We start from the raw sequence: 25,147 nt of genomic DNA, 5'->3' as shown, positions 1-25,147 counted from the left end.
TTTTGCCCTATTGTACCTTTAATATTTGGGACGATTTTTTTTTTTAAATTTAGACAGATTTCGGCACACTCAGGTTTTACATGGAAGAACATTTAAAGGGTTAAAGTGACGGTACCAAGTTTACTTGTGACTAAAGGAGGTCAGCCAATTAAAGGGTCGTCTTCATCCTGGAACTGCAGCCGTGTGAACTGGCGCGGGAAGGGCGTCTTCTTCTTCAGCAGCATTATGACCACGCAGGTGATCGTGGCGAGCACCAGGATCCCACCTATGACGACCCCAATGGCTTCTGGGACTTGGACGCACCACTGGTCGGCTAACAGGCACTTGGTGCTGGACAAGGAGCCGTTGTTGGCTTCTGCCGTTAAGCCGAGGATGTGACACATCATGGGATAGATGTCCACGATGTCTATGGTGCTGATCCGGACGCTCTTGTGGAACGCTGGTCCGCGGGCTGCCAGGAAGGGATGCATGCTGTGCAGGCTGTTGTCGTAGCCGTGGTTTCCCACTGCAAGATAAGAAATAGTTCTCAGCGCAGCTCAAATCCAGTGTGTGTGAACTTACCCCTTCTCTACAGGAGCTGGGAGCGTGCACTGCCTGAGTATCCGCAGCGGCTCCCAGTCTGGCTACCTACATGAAGCTGCATTCAGATGAACAGGACACGTGCAGTACGTGGAATGTGGTACATGCACCCAGTCTCTTATAAGATACCGTACATACATATATACACAGGCTAGCGGTATGTATACGTCCTTTAATGTGCCCCTTGTTATTTATCCTCATACTGCCATTCAGAATGCACAGCAGAACTGCTATGCCGCGGTCACCTGGGCTATGGCTTCTGTCCCACCCACAGATCAGAGATTTGACTGGATACGTGGAGTCGCGGAGACTGGAGAAAGAGCATGACCCACGGTAAACCATTTTTGGTTGCTAACTGGGTTTAGTTGGTGCAGCCTCTAGGTTAGGACTCATGAAGACGGCCATGCCCGTATTGCGGTCTGCAAACAGCGGGTCCGGATATGTTTGCGGAAACTGCATGGATGTTGCACTTGTATTGGGGAACGCAAATTGCGGTCCCCAATGCTCGGAACGGCTGATCAACGCCCGTGTGCATGAGCCCTTAGGCAGAGGATTCTGTGGGAATTGAGAGATTGGAATATCCCTTTAAGACTGACAATCATGTACACTGATGTCAAGGGTTTCCGTGGTGGGACCTCAAAAGGATTTTCGGCAATGGTGGCTGGTTTACACTGCACATGCACATTCGTTAATAGGGAGAGCTGCTGTATGCTTTCTGGGGAGTTGGTCACGCCGCCTCATGACTGAGTGCTCCCTCCACCACCCAGCAAATGCTGCTGTAAATTAGGGTGTAGTGGCTGATGTCAGGGTCGTAAACTCGTTTTTGTGATCTGGAATAATTTTGGGTTCTGTGCAGTACTGGCATATTAGGTTGGGGGGTGGACTTGGGAGGAGGTGGGGGCGAAGCCTAAAAGTTTATGCCATGGAAGGTATTTGTTCATGTGTTGTCCACACTGAGGGCACAGCAACTGGTCACGGTGGGCAAATGTGGCATGTGGACGACGCTACTGTGGCCTTCTGGTGATGCACCCTCCATATGGAGAACAGTTTGAGGTTCCCTGGTTTGAAGAAGTTTGCAAAACCACCAACTTTATATACTGCAGAGCCGTTGTCACTTCCCTTTCCCCACTCCTCCTGGCAGCTCAGAGCCGTTGTCACTTCCCTTTCCCCACTCCTCCTGGCAGCTCAGAGCCGTTGTCGCTTCCCTTCCCTCACTCCTCCTGGCAGCTCAGAGCCGTTGTCGCTTCCCTTTCCCCACTCCTCCTGGAAGCTCAGAGCCGTTGTCGCTTCCCTTCCCTCACTCCTCCTGGCAGCTCAGAGCCGTTGTCACTTCCCTTCCCTCACTCCTCCTGGCAGCTCAGAGCCGTTGTCGCTTCCCTTCCCTCACTCCTCCTGGCAGCTCAGAGCCGTTGTCTCTTCCCTTCCCTCACTCCTCCTGGCAGCTCAGAGCCGTTGTCGCTTCCCTTCCCTCACTCCTCCTGGCAGCTCAGAGCCGTTGTCGCTTCCCATCCCTCACTCCTCCTGGCAGCTCAGAGCCGTTGTCACTTCCCTTCCCCCACTCCTCCTGGCAGCTCAGAGCCGTTGTCGCTTCCCTTTTCTCACTCCTCCTGGCAGCTCAGAGCCATTGTCACTTCCCTTCCATCACTCCTCCTGGCAGCTCAGAGCCGTTGTCACTTCCCTTCCCTCACTCCTTCTGGCAGCTCAGAGCCGTTGTCACTTCCCTTTCCCCACTCCTCCTGGCAGCTCAGAGCCGTTGTCACTTCCCTTCCGCCACTCCTCCTGGCAGCTCAGAGCCGTTGTCACTTCTCTTTCCCCACTCCTCCTGGCAGCTCAGAGCCGTTGTCACTTCCCTTTTCCCACTCCTCCTGGCAGCTCAGAGCCGTTGTCACTTCCCTTTCCTCACTCCTCCTGGCGGCTCAGAGCCGTTGTCACTTCCTTTTCCCAACTCCTCCTGGCGGCTCAGAGCCGTTGTCACTTCCCTTCCCCCACTCCTCCTGGCAGCTCAGAGCCGTTGTCACTTCCCTTCCCTCACTCCTCCTGGCAGCTCAGAGCCGTTGTCACTTCCCTTTCCCCACTCCTCCTGGCAGCTCATATACTATACTACTTGGCAGGGGGGTCAGATTGAGCACCAAAAAACCAAGCCACCAGTGCTGACCTTCAAGCCACCATGGGTGGGGACAAGGAACGTATCCTCAGAAAAAAGGAATTGAAATGGATTTTTTTGTTGAAAGCATTACAACCTTATGGCCTCAATATCGAGTTTAATGTGAATGGGGTGGAGTCAAATAAGAAATGTGTGTATATCTGATTCAGTATTAGTGTATACATTACAGTATTTTATGTGGTTTTAATCTATGTATTTATCACTATTTTTTATATAGTTTTTATGGTGAATTTAATAGCGTATCCGAGACACCTGTGTTCCACCAGCAGACCGGAGATGTTGGATATTGGGTTATGCACCATACCTGTCACATTATGTATATACATTTGTGTGTGTATATATATATATATATATATATATATATATATATATATATATATATATACACACACACACACTGCTAACTGTACATACTGTTGCCGACTGGTGTGATGAGAAGTTTTGGTGTTTGAGTGGAACTCCGGTTTTGGTTGTCCACTCCCACCGAATCACAGCAATTTTAGGCTAATACTGGCTAGATTCGATATGCAGGATGGGTGTTGGAGCCCTTTTTATCTACACCCAGGTTTAGGAAAATAAATATTATCGCTTCTTAATATTATGACAGCGCAAAGAGACGGAGCTGATCTGACGGTCATGTGATTGATGACGCGCATCTGTGCGCTCCTGCGACTCCGGACGCTGGCGAATGAAGCTACGCAATGACGCTAGTGACTGTGTTTTAACCGGCTCTGCCGCAGGTAGAGCCGCATTTGTGACCTGACAGATCGGCTGATGATGGCGTACAATCCAGGACAGTCTACAACTACTACTCTAAACATGGTATAACAAGAGACTACTCCAGCAGGTGACAGGCACAAATACACAGGTGACGTCTTACGCGCTACAGGAGAGGAGGCGTTCTGCACGATGGTCCAGCCCTCGTCGGCTACCAGGATGATTGGCTGGATGCGGCTGTTCTGCTTGTAGTGGTAGTGATCGGGGATGTCGTCTTTCAGGTAGACCTTCATGTGATCGCTGCAGTATTTCAGCAGGCCGGAAACCAGATTTATATCTGGAAACAGAGAAAAATCGTATTAGTTGGTTCGTACTAATCTGTAAATAACACATATGTAGCAGAGCTGAACACTGCACTAGGCTATCTTGGTCGGTCCAATAGACTTTGAAAGGAGCGGTAGTGCATAAGCTTGACAGCCACTCCATCTAAGGGGGTGACACAAGACCCTCACTGGTCAGACAGCCCCAAATAGCACGCGTAGCGGTTATAGGCCGTATGTATACCTCTGTGTTATATGGAGGCACCCAAAACATAGCGCCTCTCAGAGGAATCAAGCAAAGGCACATGGCATCCATATGTATCCAGAAAACAGAACTATAGGACTGGTGGGTCTCCATAAGGCTCCTTGTGGGCAGTTTTGCTGAATATAGGAAGCCTTACTGACAGGCCATAATACAGATGGAGCAGAGCTGAGTTTGTGACTGAACTTGTCAAATATTTATCAAAAATGGTGCAAAGAAAAGGTGGAGAAGTTGCTAGCTTCGGAGATTCATCCAATGATATAATAAGGTCAGATCTACCTACTTAGGATTATTATACGATCACACATACCTTGAAGGGGCAATATGGCCGCCACTGGAGTTGTATCCACCAGTGTGTAGTTTCCCCGGCCAATACAATTATCCAGCACAATGACTCTGTCCGGCGAGCACTGGGCCATTCCATGGTCACTGGTGATTATTACATTCACTGTGTCCCAAAGTTTTAACTCTTTAAGCTTGGCCACTAAGTACCCTATTTTTATATCCACGTCTTTCAGTACGTTGGACATGTTCAATTTGTTTTCAGGTCCAAAAGAGTGTCCGCTGTAGTCGGGTTCTTCAAAGTACAGAGTCGCAAAGTTGATGGGGTCATTAGCCCTGGTCAACCACGAGGTGATGTTATCCACTCGTTCTTTAAAAGGTACCGAGCGATTATATTGTAAACAGTCATTTAGGGTGACGTTCTGGATCTTCACGTCAGTCCCCGGCCACATGGCGGAGCCACTCCTCCGCCCAGCACGCTGGTTTGTCACCCAGATGGGGGTGGCTTCGTTCCACCACACCGGTTTGGTCTCTGACGTAGAGTTGGAAACACTGAAGGTGAGGTTGGTGTCTTTGTCATACATGGAGTTGGCTACAATCCCGTGGCTCTCGGCGTACAGACCAGTCACTATGGAGTAATGATTAGGGAAGGTCTTGGTGATGAAGACGTTCTTGACTTCTCTTACTAGGACACCATCATTGATAAACTCCTCGAGATTGGGCAAAGAGTAGTTTAAATAGTCCGCCCTGAATCCATCAAAAGACACAAGGATTAACCGGGGGACGTCGTCAGATGATCCTCCGGAGCACAAAATTACTCCATGCATCAAGGTTAGCAAGAGCGCCAAATTCTGCATCTTGAATGTATGTCCAGATACGTTTATCTGGAAAAGAAAAGCAGGAGAGCAAGGATTTAAAGATGCAAAGTGGAAAAAAAATGAAATTAACAGTACAGATGAATATAAGAAACTTTGTAATATATCTTATCAGACGACTCGCTCTCTTTCTCCTAAACTAATATTCTCAGCTAATCCCGGACTGTCAGCTCACTGAAGGATCACACTACATGCTGCCTATAGACGGCTATGGATAGGGTTGGGGTGAGGAGGAGAGAGCTGCAGTGAAAGAAGAAACCAAAATTAGCTTATGCTGCCCACAGAGGTCTTCGGAGGAGGGTGGAAGAATGCTGCTAGAGGGAAAAAACAAGATTTTTGTGAACTCACCTGTAAAATCTCTCTCGCTTAGTTCATTGGGGGACACAGGACCGTGGGTATAGCTGCTGCTGCCACTAGGAGGCGACACTAGGCTGAAAACTGTTAGCTCCTCCTCTGCCTGCTATACCCCCTCCAGCCTGGAGAGAGCATATCAGTTTGTGCCCTAGCAGTAGAAGCAGAAAGTAAACAGAAAAACAAACTAGAACCGCGCACTGCCGTAGGACCAAACCAGAACCGAGGTCCCAACCGGCAACCAACTGCCCCTACATGCTGCACTAAGAAAATTGGGTGGGTGCTGTGTCCCCCAATGAACTAAGCGAGAAAGAGATTTTACAGGTGAGTTCACAAAAATCTCGTTTTCTCGCTTGTATCATTGGTGGACACAGGACCGTGGGATGTCCTAAAGCAGTCCACGGGGAGGGAAAACCAGAACCCCATGGAAATCAACTCCCTCGCGGAAGTCACTACACAGCGGCCTGCAAGACCCTGCGGCCCAGAGCAGCATCCGCCGAGGCCAGAGAATGCACCCGGTAAAATTTTGTGAACGTGTGCAAGGAGGACCAAGTCGCAGCCTTACACAATTGAGACGCAGGTGCATGGTGAAGGTGAGCCCAAGAAGCGCCGGCCGCTCTGGTAGAGTGGGCCGTGATCCCAGGGGGAGGTGCCTTGTCCCGGGAGCGGTATGCCTCGCAGATCGCTGACCGAATCCACCTGGCAATCGTCACCTTGGAGGCCGCCAATCCCTTGCGAAGACCTTCAGGGACTACGAACAAAGAGTCTGTACTAGGGATCGACCGATTATCGGTTTTATCGATATTATCAGTCGATATTCAGGATTTTCGAAGTTATCGGTATCGGCATCTATTTTGCCGATAACGAAGCGGGAACAAGGATCGCGCTGCTGTCAGCGCGATCCGTGTTCCCTCAGCAGCACAGGGGAGAAGGAAGCAGTGTCTCCCTCCCCCCTGTGCGGCTGCTGCCACCAATGAGAGGAGAGAGGAGAAGAGGAGGGGTGGTGCTGTGGCCACTGCGCCACCAATGATGTTGACTCACTCATTCATTAAAATTCAACAGGAGGTGGGAGCTGGCTGCAGAATCATATAGCCGCACCCGACCTCTATGACAAGTAGCTGTGGCACCTGAGGGGTTAACTACCGCGGATCGCAGCTACCCCTCATAGAGGTCGGGTGCGGCTATATGATTCTGCAGCCAGCTCCCGCCTCCTGTATATGAATAATGGGAGAGTTATCTTCATTGGTGGTGCAGTGTGCCCCCCCAACCCCAGTATTAAAGACATTGGTGGCGCAGTGAGCCCCCCACTATTAAAAACATTGGTGGCGCAGTGCGCCCCCCCCACCCGAGCCCCCCAGTATTAATCATTGGTGGCAGTGGCCACACGGTCCCCTCCTCCTCATTAGTGGTGCAGTGGCAGCTTCTGATCGGAGCCCCAGCAGTGTAACCCTGGGGCTCCGATTGGTTACCGTGGCAGCCAGGACGCTACTGAAGCCCTGGCTGCCATAGTCAGCTCCCTGCTGCCGTGTGTACTATGCACAGGGCAGCAGGGAGAGTGTGAGATCCTATTCACCCTGATAGAGCTCTATCAGGGTGAATAGGACAAGGGCTCTAGCCCCTAAGGGGGCTAAAAGTTAGTGTAAAAAAAAAAACAAAAAAAAAACAAAAACACACAAACACCAAAATATTAAGTATAAATGAAAAAGAAAGATTTACAAAAAAAAAAAAGCTACACGTTAACAATAAACATAGTTTTTTCAAAAATAAAAATGCACAGAATATCGGTATAAATTATCAGCTATCGGCCTGAAAGCTCACAAATTATCGGTATTGGCTCTAAAAAAAAAAAAAATCAAATAAAAAAGAAATAAAAATCTATAAAAAAAAAAATCGGTCAATCCCTAGTCCGTACACCGAAAAGAACCAGAAACGGACAGGTAGATTCTCAAAGCCCACACGGCATCAAGCCGATGGAGTTCACGCTCTCTCGGATGAGAAGGCTGCGGGCAGAACGAGGGGAGAACAATGTCCTCGTTGACATGAAAGGCCGACACCACTTTCGGCTGAAGAGAAGGCACCGGGCGGAGCACCACTTTACCTTGGTGAAATGCAAGAAAGGGCTGCCAGCTCCGAAACTCTCCTGATAGACGTGATGGCCATCAAAAAGGCCACCCTCCAGGAGAGCAAGCGAAGAGAAACCGCACTCAAAGGCTCGAACGGAGCGACCTGGAGCGAGCCCAGGACCAGGTTCAAGTCCCAAGAATGCAATGGGGGACAATAAGGAGGCACTGTGTGAGCCACCCCCTGCAGAAATGTCTTAACGGGGCCTAACCCAGCCAGGGAACGCTGGAAAAATATGGACAGGGCTGAGACCTGTCCCTTCAAGGAACTAAGCGCTAGTCCAAGTTCCAATCCGGATTGAAGAAATGCCAGAATAGCCGGAAGGGAGAACCGTCTGGGAAGGAGACCGCGTTCCTCACAGAAACGCAGGAAGGACTTCCAAGTCTTGTAATAGATTTTGGACGACGTGGGTTTTCTAGCCATAATCATCGTACAAATGACTGTATCAGAGAAACCTCTCCGCCTTAGAAGGAAGCTTTCAATAGCCAAGCCGTCAAACGTAGGGTATCGCTGGTGGAAGACCGGACCCTGTGAGAGAAGATCGGCCCTGAGAGGAAGGGGCCACAGTGTGTCCCCTAGAAGAATGAGATCGGTGTACCACGCTCGGCGAGGCCAGTCTGGGGCAACCAGGATTGTCCGGATGCCCTCCATCCTGATTCTGCGCAGAATCCAAGGCAGTAGAGGAAGAGGTGGGAAGACATACAGGAGAGAAGTCGTCCCATGATGCCACGAGGGCGTCTACGTCGTACGCCTTGGGGTCTCTTGCGCGAGAGAAGAAGCAAAGGACCTTATGATTGACGCCATCAAGTCCACATCCAGTCAGCCCCTACGGAGACAGAGCGCCTCGAACACCTCTGGATGGAGGGACCACTCCCCGGGGTCCACTATCGCCCAGCTGAGAAAATCCGCCGTCCAATTGTAGACCGCTGAGATTACCGGAACGTGGGCTTACGCCTACTGTAGGATCTTTGCTGATCCCTGCATCACCGCAAGGCTGCGGGTCCCCCCTTGGTGGTTGATATAAGCCACAGCCGTGGCATTGTCCGACTGTACCCTGGGTGGACGGCCCTCCAGGAGAGGGGTCCAATGCTGAAGGGACAGATAAATGGCCTGGAGCTCCAAGATGTTGATGGACAGTTTGGACTCCGATGAAGACCAAACGCCCTGGACTGTCCGAGTGGCGAAGACCCGCCCCAACCTTGAAGGGTGGCGTTGGTGGGGATGACTGTCCATGTCACTAGGAGAAAGGACTTACCCACTTCCAGGCGCGCAGGTGTGATCCACCACCTGAGTGCCGACCGTACCCGTCGAGACAGGTGGATACGCCGATCCAGGGAATCCGGGGATTTGTCCCAGGACGACAATATGGTACGTTGAAATGACCGTGTGTGGAATTGTGCGAATGGAACTGCCTCGAAGGAGGCTACCATCATACCCAGTATCATACAATTGTGAATTGACGGGCTTCGGCACTGGAGGAGGAGACGGACCGACCGCTGAAGATCCAGCCTCTTGTCCGGGGGGAAGGCGTACCAACGCCGTGCCCGAATCTGTGTGGAGGGACGCAGGGAAGACTTCTGCAGGTTCACCAGCCAGCCGAAGCGAGAGAGAGCGTGTCCAAGGTGATCCGTAGACTTCCTTCGCACTGAGCCGCTGTCGAAGCCTTGATCAGGATGTCGTCCAGATAGGGGAGCAGAGTGATGCCCCTGGATCGCAGAAGGGCAAGGAGGGGAGCGAGTACCTTCGTGAATACCCACGGAGCTGTTGCCAAGCCGAAGGGCAGGGCGAAAAACTGGTAATGGCACGACTGAATAGCGAAACAGAGAAAGGGTTGGTAGGTGGCTGCGATAGGGATGTGCAGGTAGGCGTCCTGAATATCTATGGACACTAGGAATTCCCCTTGAACCAACAAAGCAACCACGGAGCAAAGGGACTCCATTCTGAAACGTTGAACACGGAGAAACCGGTTTACCACCTGGAGATCTAGAACCGGGCGGACAGCGCCCTCTTTTTTGGGAACCACGAACAGGTTTGAATAAAAACCCGTAAATTGTTCCTCCAGAGGAACTGGAGTTATCACACCCCGTGCGAGGAGGGATTGAACCGCCTGAAAGAATGCCACAGCCCGAACTGGATCCCTGGGGGGTTGTGAGAGGAAAAAGCGGTTGGGAGGGGTGGAGGTGAACTTGATTTTGTAACCCGAGGTCACGACCTCGAGTGCCCATGCTTCCGAGATGTGAGCCCGCCATGTCTCCTGAAAAAGGAGGAGACGACCCCCCCACCCGCGAGGGCGCACCTTCATGCGGAAGACTGCTTGCCAGAAGAGTAACGTGGCGGCTGAGCCCATGGGCGCCAGGCCGCTTGGGGTTTAAAAGACGTTTTTTTCCGCTAGTCCTGTGTGGGCGGCCTTGCAGACATGATAGCCGCCGGACGGGTGGCAGAGAATCGGCGAAAGGACTGGGAACGGGAAGCCGAGGCCCTAGGACGAAATGTATGCTTTGACTTAGGCTGTGGAAGGTGGGTGCTCTTTTCACCTGTCGCTTCCAAAATTATTTCGTCCAGTCGGGTACCGAAGAGTCGGGACCCAGCAAAAGGAAGGCCCGCAAGTGATCGTTTAGAGGACGAATCTGCCGCCCAAACTTTAAGCCAGAGTTCTCGGCGGAGAGATACCGCGAGGGCCAAGGAGCGGCCGCCATAGCCCCAGCGTCCAGGGCCGCATCACAAAGATATTTCCCTGCCTGAGAGATTTGAACCGCCAAGGATTGGAGCTCAGCTGGGGTAAGATCCGCCGCCAAATCCTGGTTCAAACGGAGGGACCACTCCAAGACCGCCTTGGCCACCCAGGCAGAAGCGAAAATGGGCCGTAGTGCTGAACAACTGTCCGTAAAGACGGACTTGGTGAGAGACTCTATGCGTCGGTCCACAGGGTCATGGAGAGAGGATCTGTCAGCTACCGGAATAGCCGTATTTTTAGCAAGGCGAGCGACCGGGGATCCACCTACGGAGGAGAGGACCATTTCGCCATGCACTCACTGGGAAAAGGATAGAGCAGGTCCAGCCGCTTTGGGACCAGGAAGCGCAAACCTGGCTGGTCCAATGCCTTGGCGACAACCACAAAGAAGTCATCGTGCAAGGGGAAAGTCTTGGGGGCATGCTTCGAGCGCAGGAAAGACACCCCCTGGTGGCTGGTTGAGGGAAGGTCGTCCTGCACCTGGAAAGTGTCCCGGACAGCAGACACCAGGCTATCCACCGAGTCCGAATCCGCAATCTCCCCCTCCGACATTGCGTCTCCCAGGAGGGAGGGCGTCTGTGATTGGGAGGGGGAGGGGATGCTGAGGCGTCAGAGGAGGAATGGTGTACTGCTCTGGGATGCTTGTTAGGAGGCCTGCCCCTGGGGTGGACGCCCTGAGACGGTGCGGACTGCGCAGGTGGCGATTTATCAACCAAACAACCCATGAGAGAAAGGGTGGATTGGGATATCTTAGATAGGTCCTCCACTGCCCAGGACAGGGCCCGTGCCCAGTCTGGTTCCACACTGACAGACTGGTCCTGCACTTCTGTGGGGTGGAGAGGGGGGGGGGATTGGGCCTGCCTGGGCACATGGCATGTTGAGCACAAAGAGTCTGCCTGTCCACGAGGGAATTTTACCTTGCAAGTAGTGCAAGCATAGTAGGTGGCCCTGCGGGTGGCCTGAGGGGAAGTACTGATTGGGTCAGACATTATATGCTGATAGCGCTCAAAGCTAGAGGGGGTAGCGATATTCCTACCGAATGTCCGGCGAACCCAGGTCCTGTGTACCCCGACAGAGAGCTGCGTGGAAGAAGGAAGGAGGGAACGTCCGGTCGCGGCGGGAAAGCTAACCCCGCCACCTCAGGACGCTGAGGAGCATGACTGGAGCGAAACTGAAGCGCAGCGCAGTCTAGCCACGCCCCCTGCCATGTTCCGCCATGCACTCTGCGGCGCATTGGGATCCCAACAGAGCGGTTGGGACTCCCAGAATAACTACAAACCACAAGTTCTTACGCGACCCAGCAGCGGGGAGGTGAGGGCAGAATGATGCGCTGGGAGAAAAATCTGCGCCCCTGTACCCTAAATAGTGAAGTCAGCCAGGCTGCAATTAAGGCTGGCCCGTGAAACACTTAACCCCGCATGCCCAGCGGCGGCGTGAACTGCATCCGCCTGAAGTAGTGATATCGCTACCCCCTCCGCGATGCCTGCTGCCCAAATCTGGGACCAGTCAGAGGGTTGAGACTGGAGAGGGAGGTGGGAAAGGGAGAGGGATATAGTCACCTGCCTTCATCTGTGTTCTTCGCCCTTCCATTATAAACCAGCAGGGCCACCTCTACAGTCGCTGGCACCGAAGTGGCAGGGGACAGGTGAGTGAAGGGCTTGGAGAACAGGTGACCTTTGCGCTGTCGGGAAGCAGGGGAGTGAGGCTGCCCTGGTTCACCTTTTCTTCTTGGGGGAGGCAGGGCGGTGGGACAACCGACACCGGCCAGCCTCCCTGGGTAGACAGAGAGGCAATGCGACTCTGTTCCCCATCCAGAAGTGAAAATGGAGAAAAAGATAAAAAAATTAAAATATCGAAGGAAGCCGCCCTGCTAAGCAGGGAGGTCTGCTTCCTACGGCACTAAGCTAAAAACTGATATGCTCTCTCCAGGCTGGAGGGGGTATAGCAGGCAGAGGAGGAGCTAACAGTTTTCAGCCTAGTGTCGCCTCCTAGTGGCAGCAGCAGCTATACCCACGGTCCTGTGTCCCCCAATGATACGAGCGAGAAAAAGGCATTTTTCGTTGATAAGATATATTGCAGTATCTTCTATTACTGCTACAGATTTATACAAAATTTGTTGAAAGTACGGTGTCCATTTAACTATAGAGACGGTCAGAGACAGCTATCGAACACTCTTCTTGGCAGGCACTCGGTCTAGATGGCCATGAGGTCTGTGGAATGGTAAGCCAGACTCCCAGCTCCACCTCAGACGCCTCTCTTTTTTCACACGCCAACTCTAATATAAATGGCTCAAGTACAATAATTAGTGATACATTTATTTTAGTATTACGGTGACCTTGGGCTTTTCTTCACCTTTATTAAGGACTTGCCTTAACACCTGCGTCCTGTTCTCTCCAGCTGGTCCAAGAAGACTTACTCAGTGTTGAATGTCCTCCCTCTGGTCTTCGCAAGAGAAACTTCACTACTGAGCAAGTGCAATGGCGGCATATGGTAGGGTAGGTAAGGATCATGCATGTTGGATTTTAACTGCTTAATCCTTATACTTTCAGGAGATAAGCCACCATATGTATGAGAGTATCAGGACAGACAGTTGGCCAAATGAGAGTTGGGAGGACAGTGATGGCCAGTGTGCGGCTGGCTTCAAGGTGAGAACAAATGAGAGGTGATGACTGATTTTCTATTTTCTTGCCAGAATAATATATATTTATATGAATACAATTTCTAGACTTTGTTAATTTACCATTAAAGTACATATGCAAGACGATCTGGGTATAATAAGTGAAACATTAATAATAATATATAATAGTTCATAATATTTTGAAGCCAGAGCTTGAGTCAGTACATTTCTACTACCCGTTCTGGAAGTTTGGCTCACATTCTAGATACCCATTACAGTCTAGAGGTCCACTTCCCGCCCATGGCATTCTAGAGGTCCACTTCCCGCCCATGGCATTCTAGAGGTCCATTTCCCGCCCATGGCATTCTAGAGGTCCACTTCCCGCCCATGGCATTCTAGAGGTCCACTTCCCGCCCATGGCATTCTAGAGGTCCACTTCCCGCCCATGGCATTCTAGAGGTCCACTTCCCGCCCATGGCATTCTAGAGGTCCACTTCCCGCCCATGGCATTCTAGAGGTCCACTTCTCGCCCATGGCATTCTAGAGGTCCACTTCCCGCCCATGGCATTCTAGAGGTCCACTTCCCGCCCATGGCATTCTAGAGGTCCACTTCCCGCCCATGGCATTCTAGAGGTCCACTTCCCGCCCATGGCATTCTAGAGGTCCACTTCCCGCCCATGGCATTCTAGAGGTCCACTTCCCGCCCATGGCATTCTAGAGGTCCACTTCCCGCCCATGGCATTCTAGAGGTCCACTTCCCACCCATGGCATTCTAGAGGTCCACTTCCCGCCCATGACATTCTAGAGGTCTACCTCATACCCACTGCATTCTAGTGGTCCACCCCATACCCATTACATTCTAGATATCAAGGTGACTCCAATTACACTCTAGAGGTCCAGCTCACACCCATGACATTCTACATGTACAGCTCAGATCTATTACATTCTAGATGTTGAACCCACACTCATTCTGTTATTATGCTTGACAGTCAGCTCAGACTCTAGATTATAAATGACCATGTTACGTTCATTATACTTAATATACCTATTCTAGATGTCCAGTGTACACCCATTCCCCATTCTATATTCATTGTAGATAACAATAAACTCATTCTGTACACTTTTTAGGTGTTCAGCTTGTACACAGTTCATGCTCACCCGATACCCAGTTCCCTGTACTGTGGCTAGTATTAAGGCTTATAAAAACACAACACACCACCAGTTCACACAACTGTGGTGAAACTACAACTCCCAGCATGCATTGACTACCACAAGCTGAACAATGTAAAAATATATTAAAGGGAATGTGTCGTCAGGAAATGACCTATTGTTTAAATAATGGTTTTATGTAAAACATATTTTTAAAGAAAATGTCTGGTCATGTTATTTTTAATTTTCCATGTCAAAACCTATATATAAAAAAATAAAAATATATACAAAAAATTCAAAAAAAGGCTGCAGTTTTTGCACTGGCCACTAAGCCTAACAATAGGCGCCACTTCTTGGTCTGTACGATCACTTTCCAGCAGTCATGTCATTATCACCACAGGACAGATATCACCTCTGTATAGATAACACAAGATCTACAGTTCACAATAGATGATATCACAGCTTATCTTCTCCCTCCTGACCTCTGCACAGGTCACAGGGCATGCCTAGAAAACTCTCCCATAGAAGTCAATGAGGTCTCCTCCTGTCCACTGTGTCTATGGCCCATGGTAAAGCAAATCTCTAAATGCTGTTAAGAAGAGCTCAGGCAAGATGGCCACCTCTATAATCATGTTCGGGAAACAGAATAAAAAAATTATAATCTGAAATCAGTATAAAAAAGTTGAAAGAAGGAACACGTGTAACAATCTGGTTTTAACTGGCAGAAAAAAAAAGATGTATGGTGACACACAAGTAACAAACTGCTAGTGTTAGGTTACCATCCGGTTACGGCAAGTCCAACAAGCCGTGAAGACTGTTAAATCCAGTTAATCCACTTTTCAAGAGTAGCATACAACACTTGAAGTCCTACAATAACCACAACCAGAAATTCCAGTTTTCCACGTAAGAGAACTGGGTTAAGGCAGCAATACTATGGTCAATGTCCACGAGTCACCGGGTTTATTAACTCACTTAAGTATACCCTGCAAGTCCATCAGATGGAGAACAACTCAGGTTGGCAACAGCTGCCAGTAGTCTTTCAACATACAGCAACCATGGACCAGGCCATGAGGACTACGTGGTGAAAAAAATAAAAATACCTACTCTTATAAATGGGTTCATGACTACAGCTCCTGTTCTCCTCACTATTCATGGTAAGGGAAAGCAACCTTAACTGAAGAATTGTCCACTGGAATTATCATGTGTTGGGTGCTCTGCACATTTTCACCCAAGTAGTGTCACACGTGTGGTACCATTTCTTACCGATGTGATGGACATATCTGAGTTTGGAGGATACTAGAAGTATGGTGGCACCATTTCTAATGTTGTGTACAAGAAAAATAGTCTTCTCGTGGACCTAAGAAAATTATGATAATGTAGGGTGCAGTGACTTTCCCAAAAAATTATGACTTTCCAAAATTTTGGCACCAGGTTTCCTCAGGAATATGCTCCTGAAGGTCAATAAAATTGTTTTGCATGTAAAATACTGAATGGATTGCATCCAGCCCTTACCTAGACCTACTGAACATCTCTGGTATGACTTTGTAGGGTGCAGTGATTTTCCAAATAATTATGGCTTTCCAAAATTGTGGCACGGTTTCCACAGGTCAATGCTCCTGAAGGTCCATAAAAATATCTGACAAGCTTGCATCCAGCCCTTACCTAGACCCTAATGAACATCTGGAGAATGACGTTGACCTCACTAATGTTCAAAGGGGACGTTCTAGCAGCAAAGAGGGATCCAACCCCAAGCAGGTCCATTATGGACAGTTTGTGAAAGAGGAAAGTGAAGCACATTTGGACGACTACCTAGTCTACCTCCTGGTACAGCAAAGAAGACTCACACCTCATGATGGGTCTAACAAATTAAGATCAGAACCTGCAAGGGGTTGTCTCAGGATAGACGCTGGTGGTACACTAGCCGGATATGCCACTGTTGCCCAAACGGAAGGGGTCACAGCAGTAAATCTGTAGAACAAAGCAGCAGTGGCACTCGGAAAGTGCTTGCTATTTAATCCAAATTTGTCCACCAGGCAGTCTTTGGAGGTCAAAGGCTTGGTCTATTATACTCAATGGCTGACCATGTGGGTGCCCGGAAGAAGGAGAGAGACAAAGTGGCACTGCACTTTCCTACAACAGCTGCCACGTGGTTCGGGCAGGGGCACAGCCTAGAGACGTCTATACCGAGACACTACCGGTTACGCCATGACAATGCTTCTGGTGCAAAATTCTTGAAGACTAGCCCACACATCTGGCACCAACTGTGGTGACCTGCAGTTTCTCCACCATCTACTACAAAGCCTGGACATTTTTCTCCAGTCTAAAAAAAAGTTAATCTTGTGCCAACTGGAACAAAAGGACTGACTGAAAGACGTGGTGCCAATGGATATCACTTAAAATACATATTAAGCTCTGCTATGTTTGTACCAATCTACCTCAATGGAAAGGATAAGCTCCACCACCTCCTGATGTTGATTTCCTTAGTCACGTCTGTCTAGAAGCTTCTGTTCAGGTTTGGATACAGTAAGAGGAACAGATTTCAGCACAATGACCCTGTCAGCGAGGCTCCGTACAGTGATATGGGGCATACAGTATGGCGACAGCTCCTATGAAGACTTGTGACCGCCGTGGTCAAGTCAGAACAGGTATCATGTGATCGACACAGCCAATCATGTGTCAGTACGACACATATAAATGGAGGCTGGCTGGTTCTGGTAGTGCACCGGCACTACACGCTCCAAGCACTTACATGGGGTGCCACAATACAACAACTTATCCCCTATTCATGGTATTGGTGGGGCTCCGACTGCTGGGGTCCCTGCCAATCAGGAGAATGGGGCCTGCGTACCCCCCATTTGAACAGAGCGCCAGTCACACATGTGTGGTTCACAATTTTGCTGGCTTCTGAGCTGAAATCTCCCAGCATTCCCTGCTTGTGTAGCGTCCTGCTGCAATCACTTGGGGGACCTGTCAGTGACTACTGGGGACATAGGGGGTCATTTATCAAACTGGTGTACAGTAGAACTGGCTTAGTTGCCCATAACAACCAATCAGATCTCACCTTTAATTTCTCACAGCTCCTTTGGAAAATGAAAGGTGGAATCTGATTGGTTGCTATGGACAACTCAGCCAGTTCTACTTGACACCAGTTTGATAAATGACCCCCGTTGTGTATTCCCACTGCTATTTCTTCCTGTGCAACTTTGTAAATCCTTTGTTTTATACTTTCTCCCTCGATTCTTTGTGCCTGTTCACATGATGGATTATGCCCCCGGAATTTTGGAGCAGAAACCGCGCCGCGCGGTCGCCTGCCGTCTGCCTCCCATTGTTTTCAATTGGAGGCAGAGCTGCAATTCGCGGGCCGGTGGTGTAAAGCCACTGTGCGGCACTTCTCTGTATGAGGTGGTTACTGCGGTCCAAGGTCCAGTAGAGGTCAGGTGACAATAAGGGTGTGTCCTGCCCGTCTCACCACGCAGGAAGTGATATATATACACCGTATACTGCACTTCTTTGGTGAAAACAAAAACCTGCCTGACGAACTTAGCAGCCATTTCCTACGTGATTTTGACACGTTTCTGCCCATATGGTGCATTTTATAATGGCGTTTTCTGCACGTCTTACTTTTTTTTATACTTAAGTATGTGCCCCCCCCCCCCCGTCCATCATATCACTTCATCTGCAGAGCCGTATGGGGAAAATCTATATACCGCATTTTTCGCCCCCATAATACGCACTTTCCCCCCCCCATTGCAGACTGCGATGTATCAGCTGGACGGGGAGGGAGGAGGGGCCGGTGTTATGCAAATACGGCGGGACCGGTGCGGTCACTGTACTCCGGCCCCGCCGCTCACTCACTGCTTTATTGCCAAAGCCTTTTATAATAATAACTTTAACCACCTCAGCCCCCAGTGCTTAAACACCCTTAATGACCAGGCCACTTTTTACACTTCGGACCTACAGTACTTTCACCGTTTATTGCTCGGTCATGCAACTTACCACCCAAATGAATTTTACCTCCTTTTCTTCTCACTAATAGAGCTTTCATTTGGTGGTATTTCATTGCTGCTGACATTTTTACTTTTTTTGTTATTAATCGAAATTTAACGATTTTTTTTGCAAAAAAATAAAATTTTTCACTTTCAGTTGTAAAATTTTGCAAAAAAAACGACATCCATATATAAATTTTGCTCTAAATTTATTGTTCTACATGTCTTTGATAAAAAAAAAAATGGTTTGGGTAAAAGTTATAGCGTTTACAAACTATGGTACAAAAATGTGAATTTCCGCTTTTTGAAGCAGCTCTGACTTTCTGAGCACCTGTCATGTTTCCTGAGGTTCTACAATGCCCAGACAGTACAAACACCCCACAAATAACCCCATTTCGGAAAGTAGACACCCTAAGGTATTCGCTGATGGGCATAGTGAGTTCATAGAACTTTTTATTTTTTGTCACAAGTTAGCGGAAAATGATGATTATTTTTTTTTCTTACAAAGTCTCATATTCCACTAACTTGTGACAAAAAATAAAAACTTCTATGAACTCACTATGCCCATCAGCGAATACCTTGGGGTGTCTTCTTTCCAAAATGGGGTCACTTGTGGGGTAGTTATACTGCCCTGGCATTCTAGGGGCCCAAATGTGTGGTAAGTAGTTTGAAATCAAAATCTGTAAAAAATGGCCGGTGAAATCCGAAAGGTGCTCTTTGGAATGTGGGCCCCTTTGTCCACCTAGGCTGCAAAAAAGTGTCACACATCTGGTATCTCCGTACTCAGGAGAAGTTGGGCAATGTGTTTTGGGGTGTCATTTTACATATACCCATGCTGGGTGAGAGAAATATCTTGGCAAAGAGCCACCTTTTGGATTTCACCAGCCATTTTTTACACATTTTGATTTCAAAATACTTCCCACACATTTGGGCCCCTAGAATGCCAGGGAAGTATAACTACCCCACAAGTGACCCCATTTTGGAAAGAAGACACCCCAAGGTATTCCGTGAGGGGCATGGCGAGTTCCTAGAATTTTTTATTTTTGTCACAAGTTAGCGGAAAATGATGATTTTTTTTTTTCTTACAAAGTCTCATATTCCACTAACTTGTGACAAAAAATAAAAACTTCCATGAACTCACTATGCCCATCAGCGAATACCTTGGGGTAAATGACCTGTGAAATCCGAAAGGTGCTCTTTGGAATGTGGGCCCCTTTGCCCACCTAGGCTGCAAAAAAGTGTCACACATGTGGTATCGCCGTATTCAGGAGAAGTTGGGCAATGTGTTTTGGGGTGTCTTTTTACATATACTCATGCTGGGTGAGAGAAATATCTCGGCAAAAGACAACTTTTCCCATTTTTTATACAAAGTTGGCATTTGACCAAGATATTTATCTCACCCAGCATGGGTATATGTAAAATGACACCCCAAAACACATTGCCCAACTTCTCCCGAGTACGGCGATACCAGATGTGTGACACTTTTTTGCAGCCTAGATGCGCAAAGGGGCCCACATTCCTTTTATGAGGGCATTTTTAGACATTTGGATCCCAGACTTCTTCTCACGCTTTAGGGCCCATAGAATGCCAGGGCAGTATAAATACCCCACATGTGACCCCATTTTGGAAAGAAGACACCCCAAGGTATTCAATGAGGGGCATGGCGAGTTCATAGAATTTTTTTTTTTTCGGCACAAGTTAGCGGAAATTGATATATATTTTTTTTCTCACAAAGTCTCCCTTTCCGCTAACTTGGGACAAAAATTTCAATCTTTCATGGTCTCAATATGCCTCTCAGTGAATACCTTGGGGTGTCTTCTTTCCAAAATGGGGTCACATGTGGGGTATTTATACTGCCCTGGCATTCTAGGGGCCCTAAAGCGTGAGAAGAAGTCTGGAATATAAATGTCTAAAAATTTTTACGCATTTGGATTCCGCGAGGGGTATGGTGAGTTCATGTGAGATTTTATTTTTTGACACAAGTTAGTGGAATATGAGACTTTGTAAGAAAAAAAATATATATATTTCCGCTAACTTGGGCCAAAAAAAATATGTCTGAATGGAGCCTTACAGGGGGGTGATCAATGACAGGGGGGTGATCAGGGAGTCTATATGGGGTGATCAGGGGTGATCAAGGGTGATCAGGGGTTAATAAGTGACGGGGGGGGTGTAGTGTAGTGTGGTGCTTGGTGCTACATATTGCTGAGCTACCTGCGTCCTCTGGTGGTCGATCCAAACAAAGGGGACCACCAGAGGACCAGGTAGCAGGTATATTAGACGCTGTTATCAAAACAGCGTCTAATATACCTGTTAGGGGTTAAAAAAATCGCATCTCCAGCCTGCCGGCGAACGATCGCCGCTGGCAGGCTGGAGATCCACTCGCTTACCTTCCGATCCTGTGAACGCGCGCGCCTGTGTGCGCGCGTTCACAGGAAATCTCGCGTCTCGCGAGATGACGCACGGATGCGTCCAGGAGGAATGAATCAACCACCTTCCGGACGCATCCGTGCGTTAGGCGGTCGGGAGGTGGTTGATTGACGTTCCGATCCCCAGCCCCATCTGTACTACTTACTAAATGTCCTGTAGCAGGCAGAGCAGGGCGGGCGGCCGGAACTCGCTGATGTCACGTGACGTGCCTGCACCGCCTACTTTATGAATGAAGTAGGCGGCGCAGGCACGTGACGTCAGTGAGTTACGGCCGGCCACCCGCCCGCCCAGTGACGGCCCCTCCCCCCTCCCACAGGTTTAGCTATGGTATATTAGGGCATCTGTGGATGCCACTATTATGGGGTGGGGGATATGTGGATGGCACTGTTATGGGGTGGGGGATCTGTGGGTGACACATATATAGCAGTGCCATCCACAGATCACCCCCCATAACAGTGCCATCCACAGATCACCCCCCATAACAGTGCCATCCACAGATGCCCCCATAACAGTGCCATCCACAGATCCCCCCATAACAGTGCCATCCAAGGATCCCCCCATAACAGTGCCATCCAAGGATCCCCCCATAACAGTGCCATCCACGGATCCCCCCATAACAGTGCCATCCACGGATCCCCCCATAACAGTGCCATCCACAGATTCCCCCATAACAGTGCCATCCACAGATTCCCCCAAACCAGTGCCATCCACGGATCCCCCCATAACAGTGCCATCCACAGATCCCCCCATAACAGTGCCATCCACGGATCCCCCCATAACAGTGCCATCCACGGATCCCCCCATAACAGTGCCATCCACGGATCCCCCCATAACAGTGCCATCCACGGATCCCCCATAACAGTGCCATCCACAGATCCCCCCATAACAGTGCCATCCACAGATTCCCCCATAACAGTGCCATCCACAGATCCCCCATAGTAGTGTCATGCACAGACCACCATTAGTTCAAAACCCACCAAAAGCACACCTTTTGGTTAAAAATATTTTTTTTCTTATTTTCCTCCTCAAAAACCTAGGTGCGTCTTATAGGGCGAAAAAATACGCTATATAAAGGACGTATGTGTGTATGTTCTGTGATCACTCAAAAACACAACCATCAATTTCAACGAAACTTGGTACACACATCCCTTGCTACCTGGAAAGAAATCTTGTGGCAGTCTCAGCTCTCTAGGACGTACCGTTCCTGAGATATTCCCAAAAAATGACCTGCATTAGCAAATACAAGCCTGCAAGTCTTTCTCTTCATATCCCAACTGCCATATATGCGGTCACCGTGGAGGTCATTGTTAAAGGGGTGTGCCCCTGAGAAGGTCAATCTCAAGGGAGTGAGGTGCTGTGAAGCTCAAAGTTAAGCAGACGGGCTGCTGTAGACGTCCTATTGTCAGCAGGAGGGGCACTGTGGGGGGGTCAGTGTTAATGAGTGAGGGGCAGTGGAGGTCACTGTTATAGGGGGATACTGTCGATATCTTTTAACGACACACAGAAACATGAAATGAAATAGATGAAATATTCTCGTGCGCAGTCGGGTCCTTCTGCTAGTATACTGGTATAAAAAATAAAAAAATAGGAACACGTACTGCTTTTTTTTTTTTAAGCAGGGCAAAAAAAAAAAAAACTAAACTAATGGGAGGGGGGGGGGTCTATGGGAGAAAAACACCAGACAATGGGGGTCAGCTACCATAACATTAGACCATCTTTCTGCCGTTGGAAAATCACAAATTTTGTCGCAGGTGGTAGTTTGAAGCTAATTTTGGGACTTTTTAGCTTTTCCAAAAACTGGCTGGGGGTCCAGGCGGGATCTGCGCGGCCCGACTCATCTAACATGTGCGCCAAAAAACTGACGCAGGCGCCACCAGCAATCTACAGCAGCTCCTACATAGAGGTTCTGACAGCAGAAGACGTGACAAATTCATTAAAAAGGTGCACCCCCTAAAAAAAAACACCATATAAAAAAAACACATTGGCCCAAAAAATGCCACTACTAAAAAACACCTGTCTGTCCTCTTTGATCTTTCCCACAGACTCCCATGTTGTAGCAATTATGGCAAAATAAATGGGAAACAAGGCGCTCATAGGGTAGTAGTTTTTGGTATCAGATTTAGAGAGTGTACTGTTTCAATTATTACACTCACCTTCTGGTGTTGTGCTTGTGTCAGTACAACACTTGCAAAGGCGGAGGGGGGAGAGAGAGGGTCGATCAAAGGGGGGTATGCTGCCGGTATCTTCTCAATCCTTGGAGTTGCCAGCACTCCAGAGGAGTGATGTAGAATACTGAAAAAGAGCTGTGTACTGTCTCGTACACAATGTGATACCTCTTGGCGCAAAACCACAACTGCGAGTGACGTCTTTTTAAAAGTTATTTATTCATTCGAGTGACAACGCGTTTCGGAGTGAGAATACTCCTTTATCAAGCCTTTGGCGCAGCGCTACACATACAGGACCCCGACACCAAGCATTTGGATCAGTCGCACCAACTGTATGTACCCAGCTCCAAAGACTTGATAAAGGAGTATTCTCACTCCGAAACGCGTTGTCACTCGAATGAATAAATAACTTTTAAAAAGACGTCACTCGCAGTTGTCGTTTTGCGCCAAGAGGTATCACATTGTGTACGAGACAGTACACAGCTCTTTTTCAGTATCCCATGTTGCAGCTGAAACTGGTGTTATTTATTTATTTTCTTAAAAACACTTTAAAAATAAATATAAAAAAAGTGAAGAAAAAATAAAAACAAAAAACAAAATAAAAAATGCAAGAAAACAAAACAAAACCAACATAAGCTTGACATCACCCATGTAGGAAATCAAGACGGGTCCCAGGAAATGTCCGTCAGTCTGGCATCAACGGGACCGTCTGTGTCCTGGATTATCAGCGGGACATGGACGCAGCCACGTGATCCCATCTGGGTGACGCTCCATTTAAAGGGGTTGCGGCAAAAAGTTGCCTTAGTAGTTATACAATTTTCCAATATACTATCCTTTCCAAGATCTCTGCTTGCTGTCCCTCACCTTCATTACTTCCAGAGTTATAGAGCCCAGGCCTGACCACCCTGATGTGCTCTCTGATAACTGTGTGTCCCTCACTAAACCAGGTCTGGAAGGAAGTAATGAAGGGTCCTAGTCAATGACGGCAAGCACAGATCTTGTGAGGATCACATTTTGTTTGTCCTATAGGACTGTACTGGAAGAGACTGATTATTCTCCATGACCTACCTGTACATCAATCAGCAAACACAACTCTGCTACTCCAGCTCCTGGGCGTCACCACCGCCCCTCTGTATGAACGTACACAAGCTGCGTCCTCCCTTCAGTACAAACCCCCGCAATGCTACGGCGGAGAGCTCCTGGTAAGTGACGCAGCGGTCTCAGCTCCCGTACACACTGATCTACTTACAGAAACCGCGCAGCTCCCGACCCTCAACTCCACGGTCTACAGCCGCCGCGCTCACTGGGCGGGGCCTCCGAGAGGGGGAGGAGACGCTGTCATCTGATTAGCTGGGAAGGGATGACGTAATTGACTCCTGGGGTAGTTTGACAGCGGCCAGTGTTTTGGTCACGTGATCAGCCTGGTGAGGTCACGGCGCTTCATGTGCAACCTCTGCAGCACTTAACCACTTCCTGACCGCAATAGTTTTACCGATTACTTTTATGCTATACTTAAAGGGCTTCTGTCACCCCACAAAACTAATTTTTTTTTTTTGGATAGTTATATTCCTTATAGCGCGATATAGGAGAATATAATGGTCTTACTTACTTTCATGCGGCCGATTCTTTAGAAAACGAAGTTTTATAATATGTAAATCAGGGCTCTACCAGCAAGTAGGGCGTCTACTTGCTGGTAGCCGCATCAGAAATCCGCCCCCTCACCGTGTTGATTGACAGGGCCAGCCGTGATCTCCTCCTCCGGCCGGCCCTGTCGGCATTTCAAAAATCGCGCGCCTCTGGTCATTCGGCGCAGGCGCTGTGAGATGAGGAGGCTCGTCTCCTCAGAACTCCCTCACTGCTCCTATGTACAAGAATATAACTACTATAATGCTGCCCCTACGTACAAGAATATAACTACTATAATACTGCTCCTATGTACAAGAATATAACTACTATAATACTGCTCCTATGTACAAGAATATAACTACTATAATACTGCTCCTATGTACAAGAATATAACTACTATAATACTGCTCCTATGTACAAGAATATAACTACTATAATACTGCTCCTATGTACAAGAATATAACTACTATAATACTGCCCCTACGTACAAGAATATAACTACTATAATACTGCTCCTATGTACAAGAATATAACTACTATAATACTGCCTCCTATGTACAGGAATATAACTACTATAATACGGCTCCTATGTACAGGAATATAACTACTATAATACGGCTCCTATGTACAAGAATATAACTACTATAATACTGCTCCTATGTACAAGAATATAACTACTATAATACTGCTCCTATGTACAAGAATATAACTACTATAATACTGCCTCCTGTGTACAAGAATATAACTACTATAATACTGCCTCCTATGTACAAGA

The 25,147-nt window shown here is 48.5% G+C and overlaps 1 protein-coding gene and 1 long non-coding RNA gene across 3 annotated transcripts in view; one reads left to right on the top strand and one right to left on the bottom strand.

The window, feature by feature from the left end:
• LOC120997273 (bis(5'-adenosyl)-triphosphatase enpp4-like) lies at positions 1 to 24,020 on the bottom strand. Of its 2 annotated transcripts, none has more exons than XM_040427294.1 (4): positions 23,996 to 24,020; positions 4,353 to 5,208; positions 3,624 to 3,797; positions 1 to 505 (listed from the first exon to the last, which is right to left on the bottom strand). In XM_040427294.1, exons 2-4 carry the CDS (start codon positions 5,179 to 5,181, stop codon positions 141 to 143), a joined length of 1,368 nt encoding a protein of 455 aa, XP_040283228.1. In that variant the 5' UTR covers positions 5,182 to 5,208; positions 23,996 to 24,020; the 3' UTR covers positions 1 to 140. The 2 variants fall into 2 exon arrangements, with proteins under 2 accessions (XP_040283228.1, XP_040283227.1); XM_040427293.1 differs by having other exon boundaries at positions 23,815 to 24,014.
• The window catches only part of LOC120997274, an 87,421-nt gene that overhangs the window by 4,528 nt on the left and 57,746 nt on the right, over positions 1 to 25,147 (top strand). Inside the window, exon 2 of the long non-coding RNA XR_005778135.1 lies at positions 11,931 to 11,934. This is a non-coding gene — a long non-coding RNA (uncharacterized LOC120997274). The remainder of the gene's footprint in view (positions 1 to 11,930; positions 11,935 to 25,147) is intronic.

This window comes from Bufo bufo, chromosome 4 (assembly GCF_905171765.1).
Source record: "Bufo bufo chromosome 4, aBufBuf1.1, whole genome shotgun sequence".
Taxonomy (NCBI): Eukaryota; Metazoa; Chordata; class Amphibia; order Anura; family Bufonidae; genus Bufo; species Bufo bufo.
This window is presented reverse-complemented; position numbering and strand designations above follow the sequence as displayed.

What these genes read in the sequence shown, in the direction of transcription:
- LOC120997273 (XM_040427294.1), bottom strand. Translation starts at nt 5,181, where the DNA reads ATGCAGAATTTGGCGCTCTTGCTAACCTTGATGCATGGAGTAATTTTG. An exon ending in GGCCATATTGCCCCTTCAAG is followed by an intron (nt 3,798 to 4,352) that starts GTATGTGTGATC and finishes CTCTGTTTCCAG; the next exon opens with ATATAAATCTGGTTTCCGGC. An exon ending in CGCCTCCTCTCCTGTAGCGC is followed by an intron (nt 506 to 3,623) that starts GTAAGACGTCAC and finishes CTTATCTTGCAG; the next exon opens with TGGGAAACCACGGCTACGAC.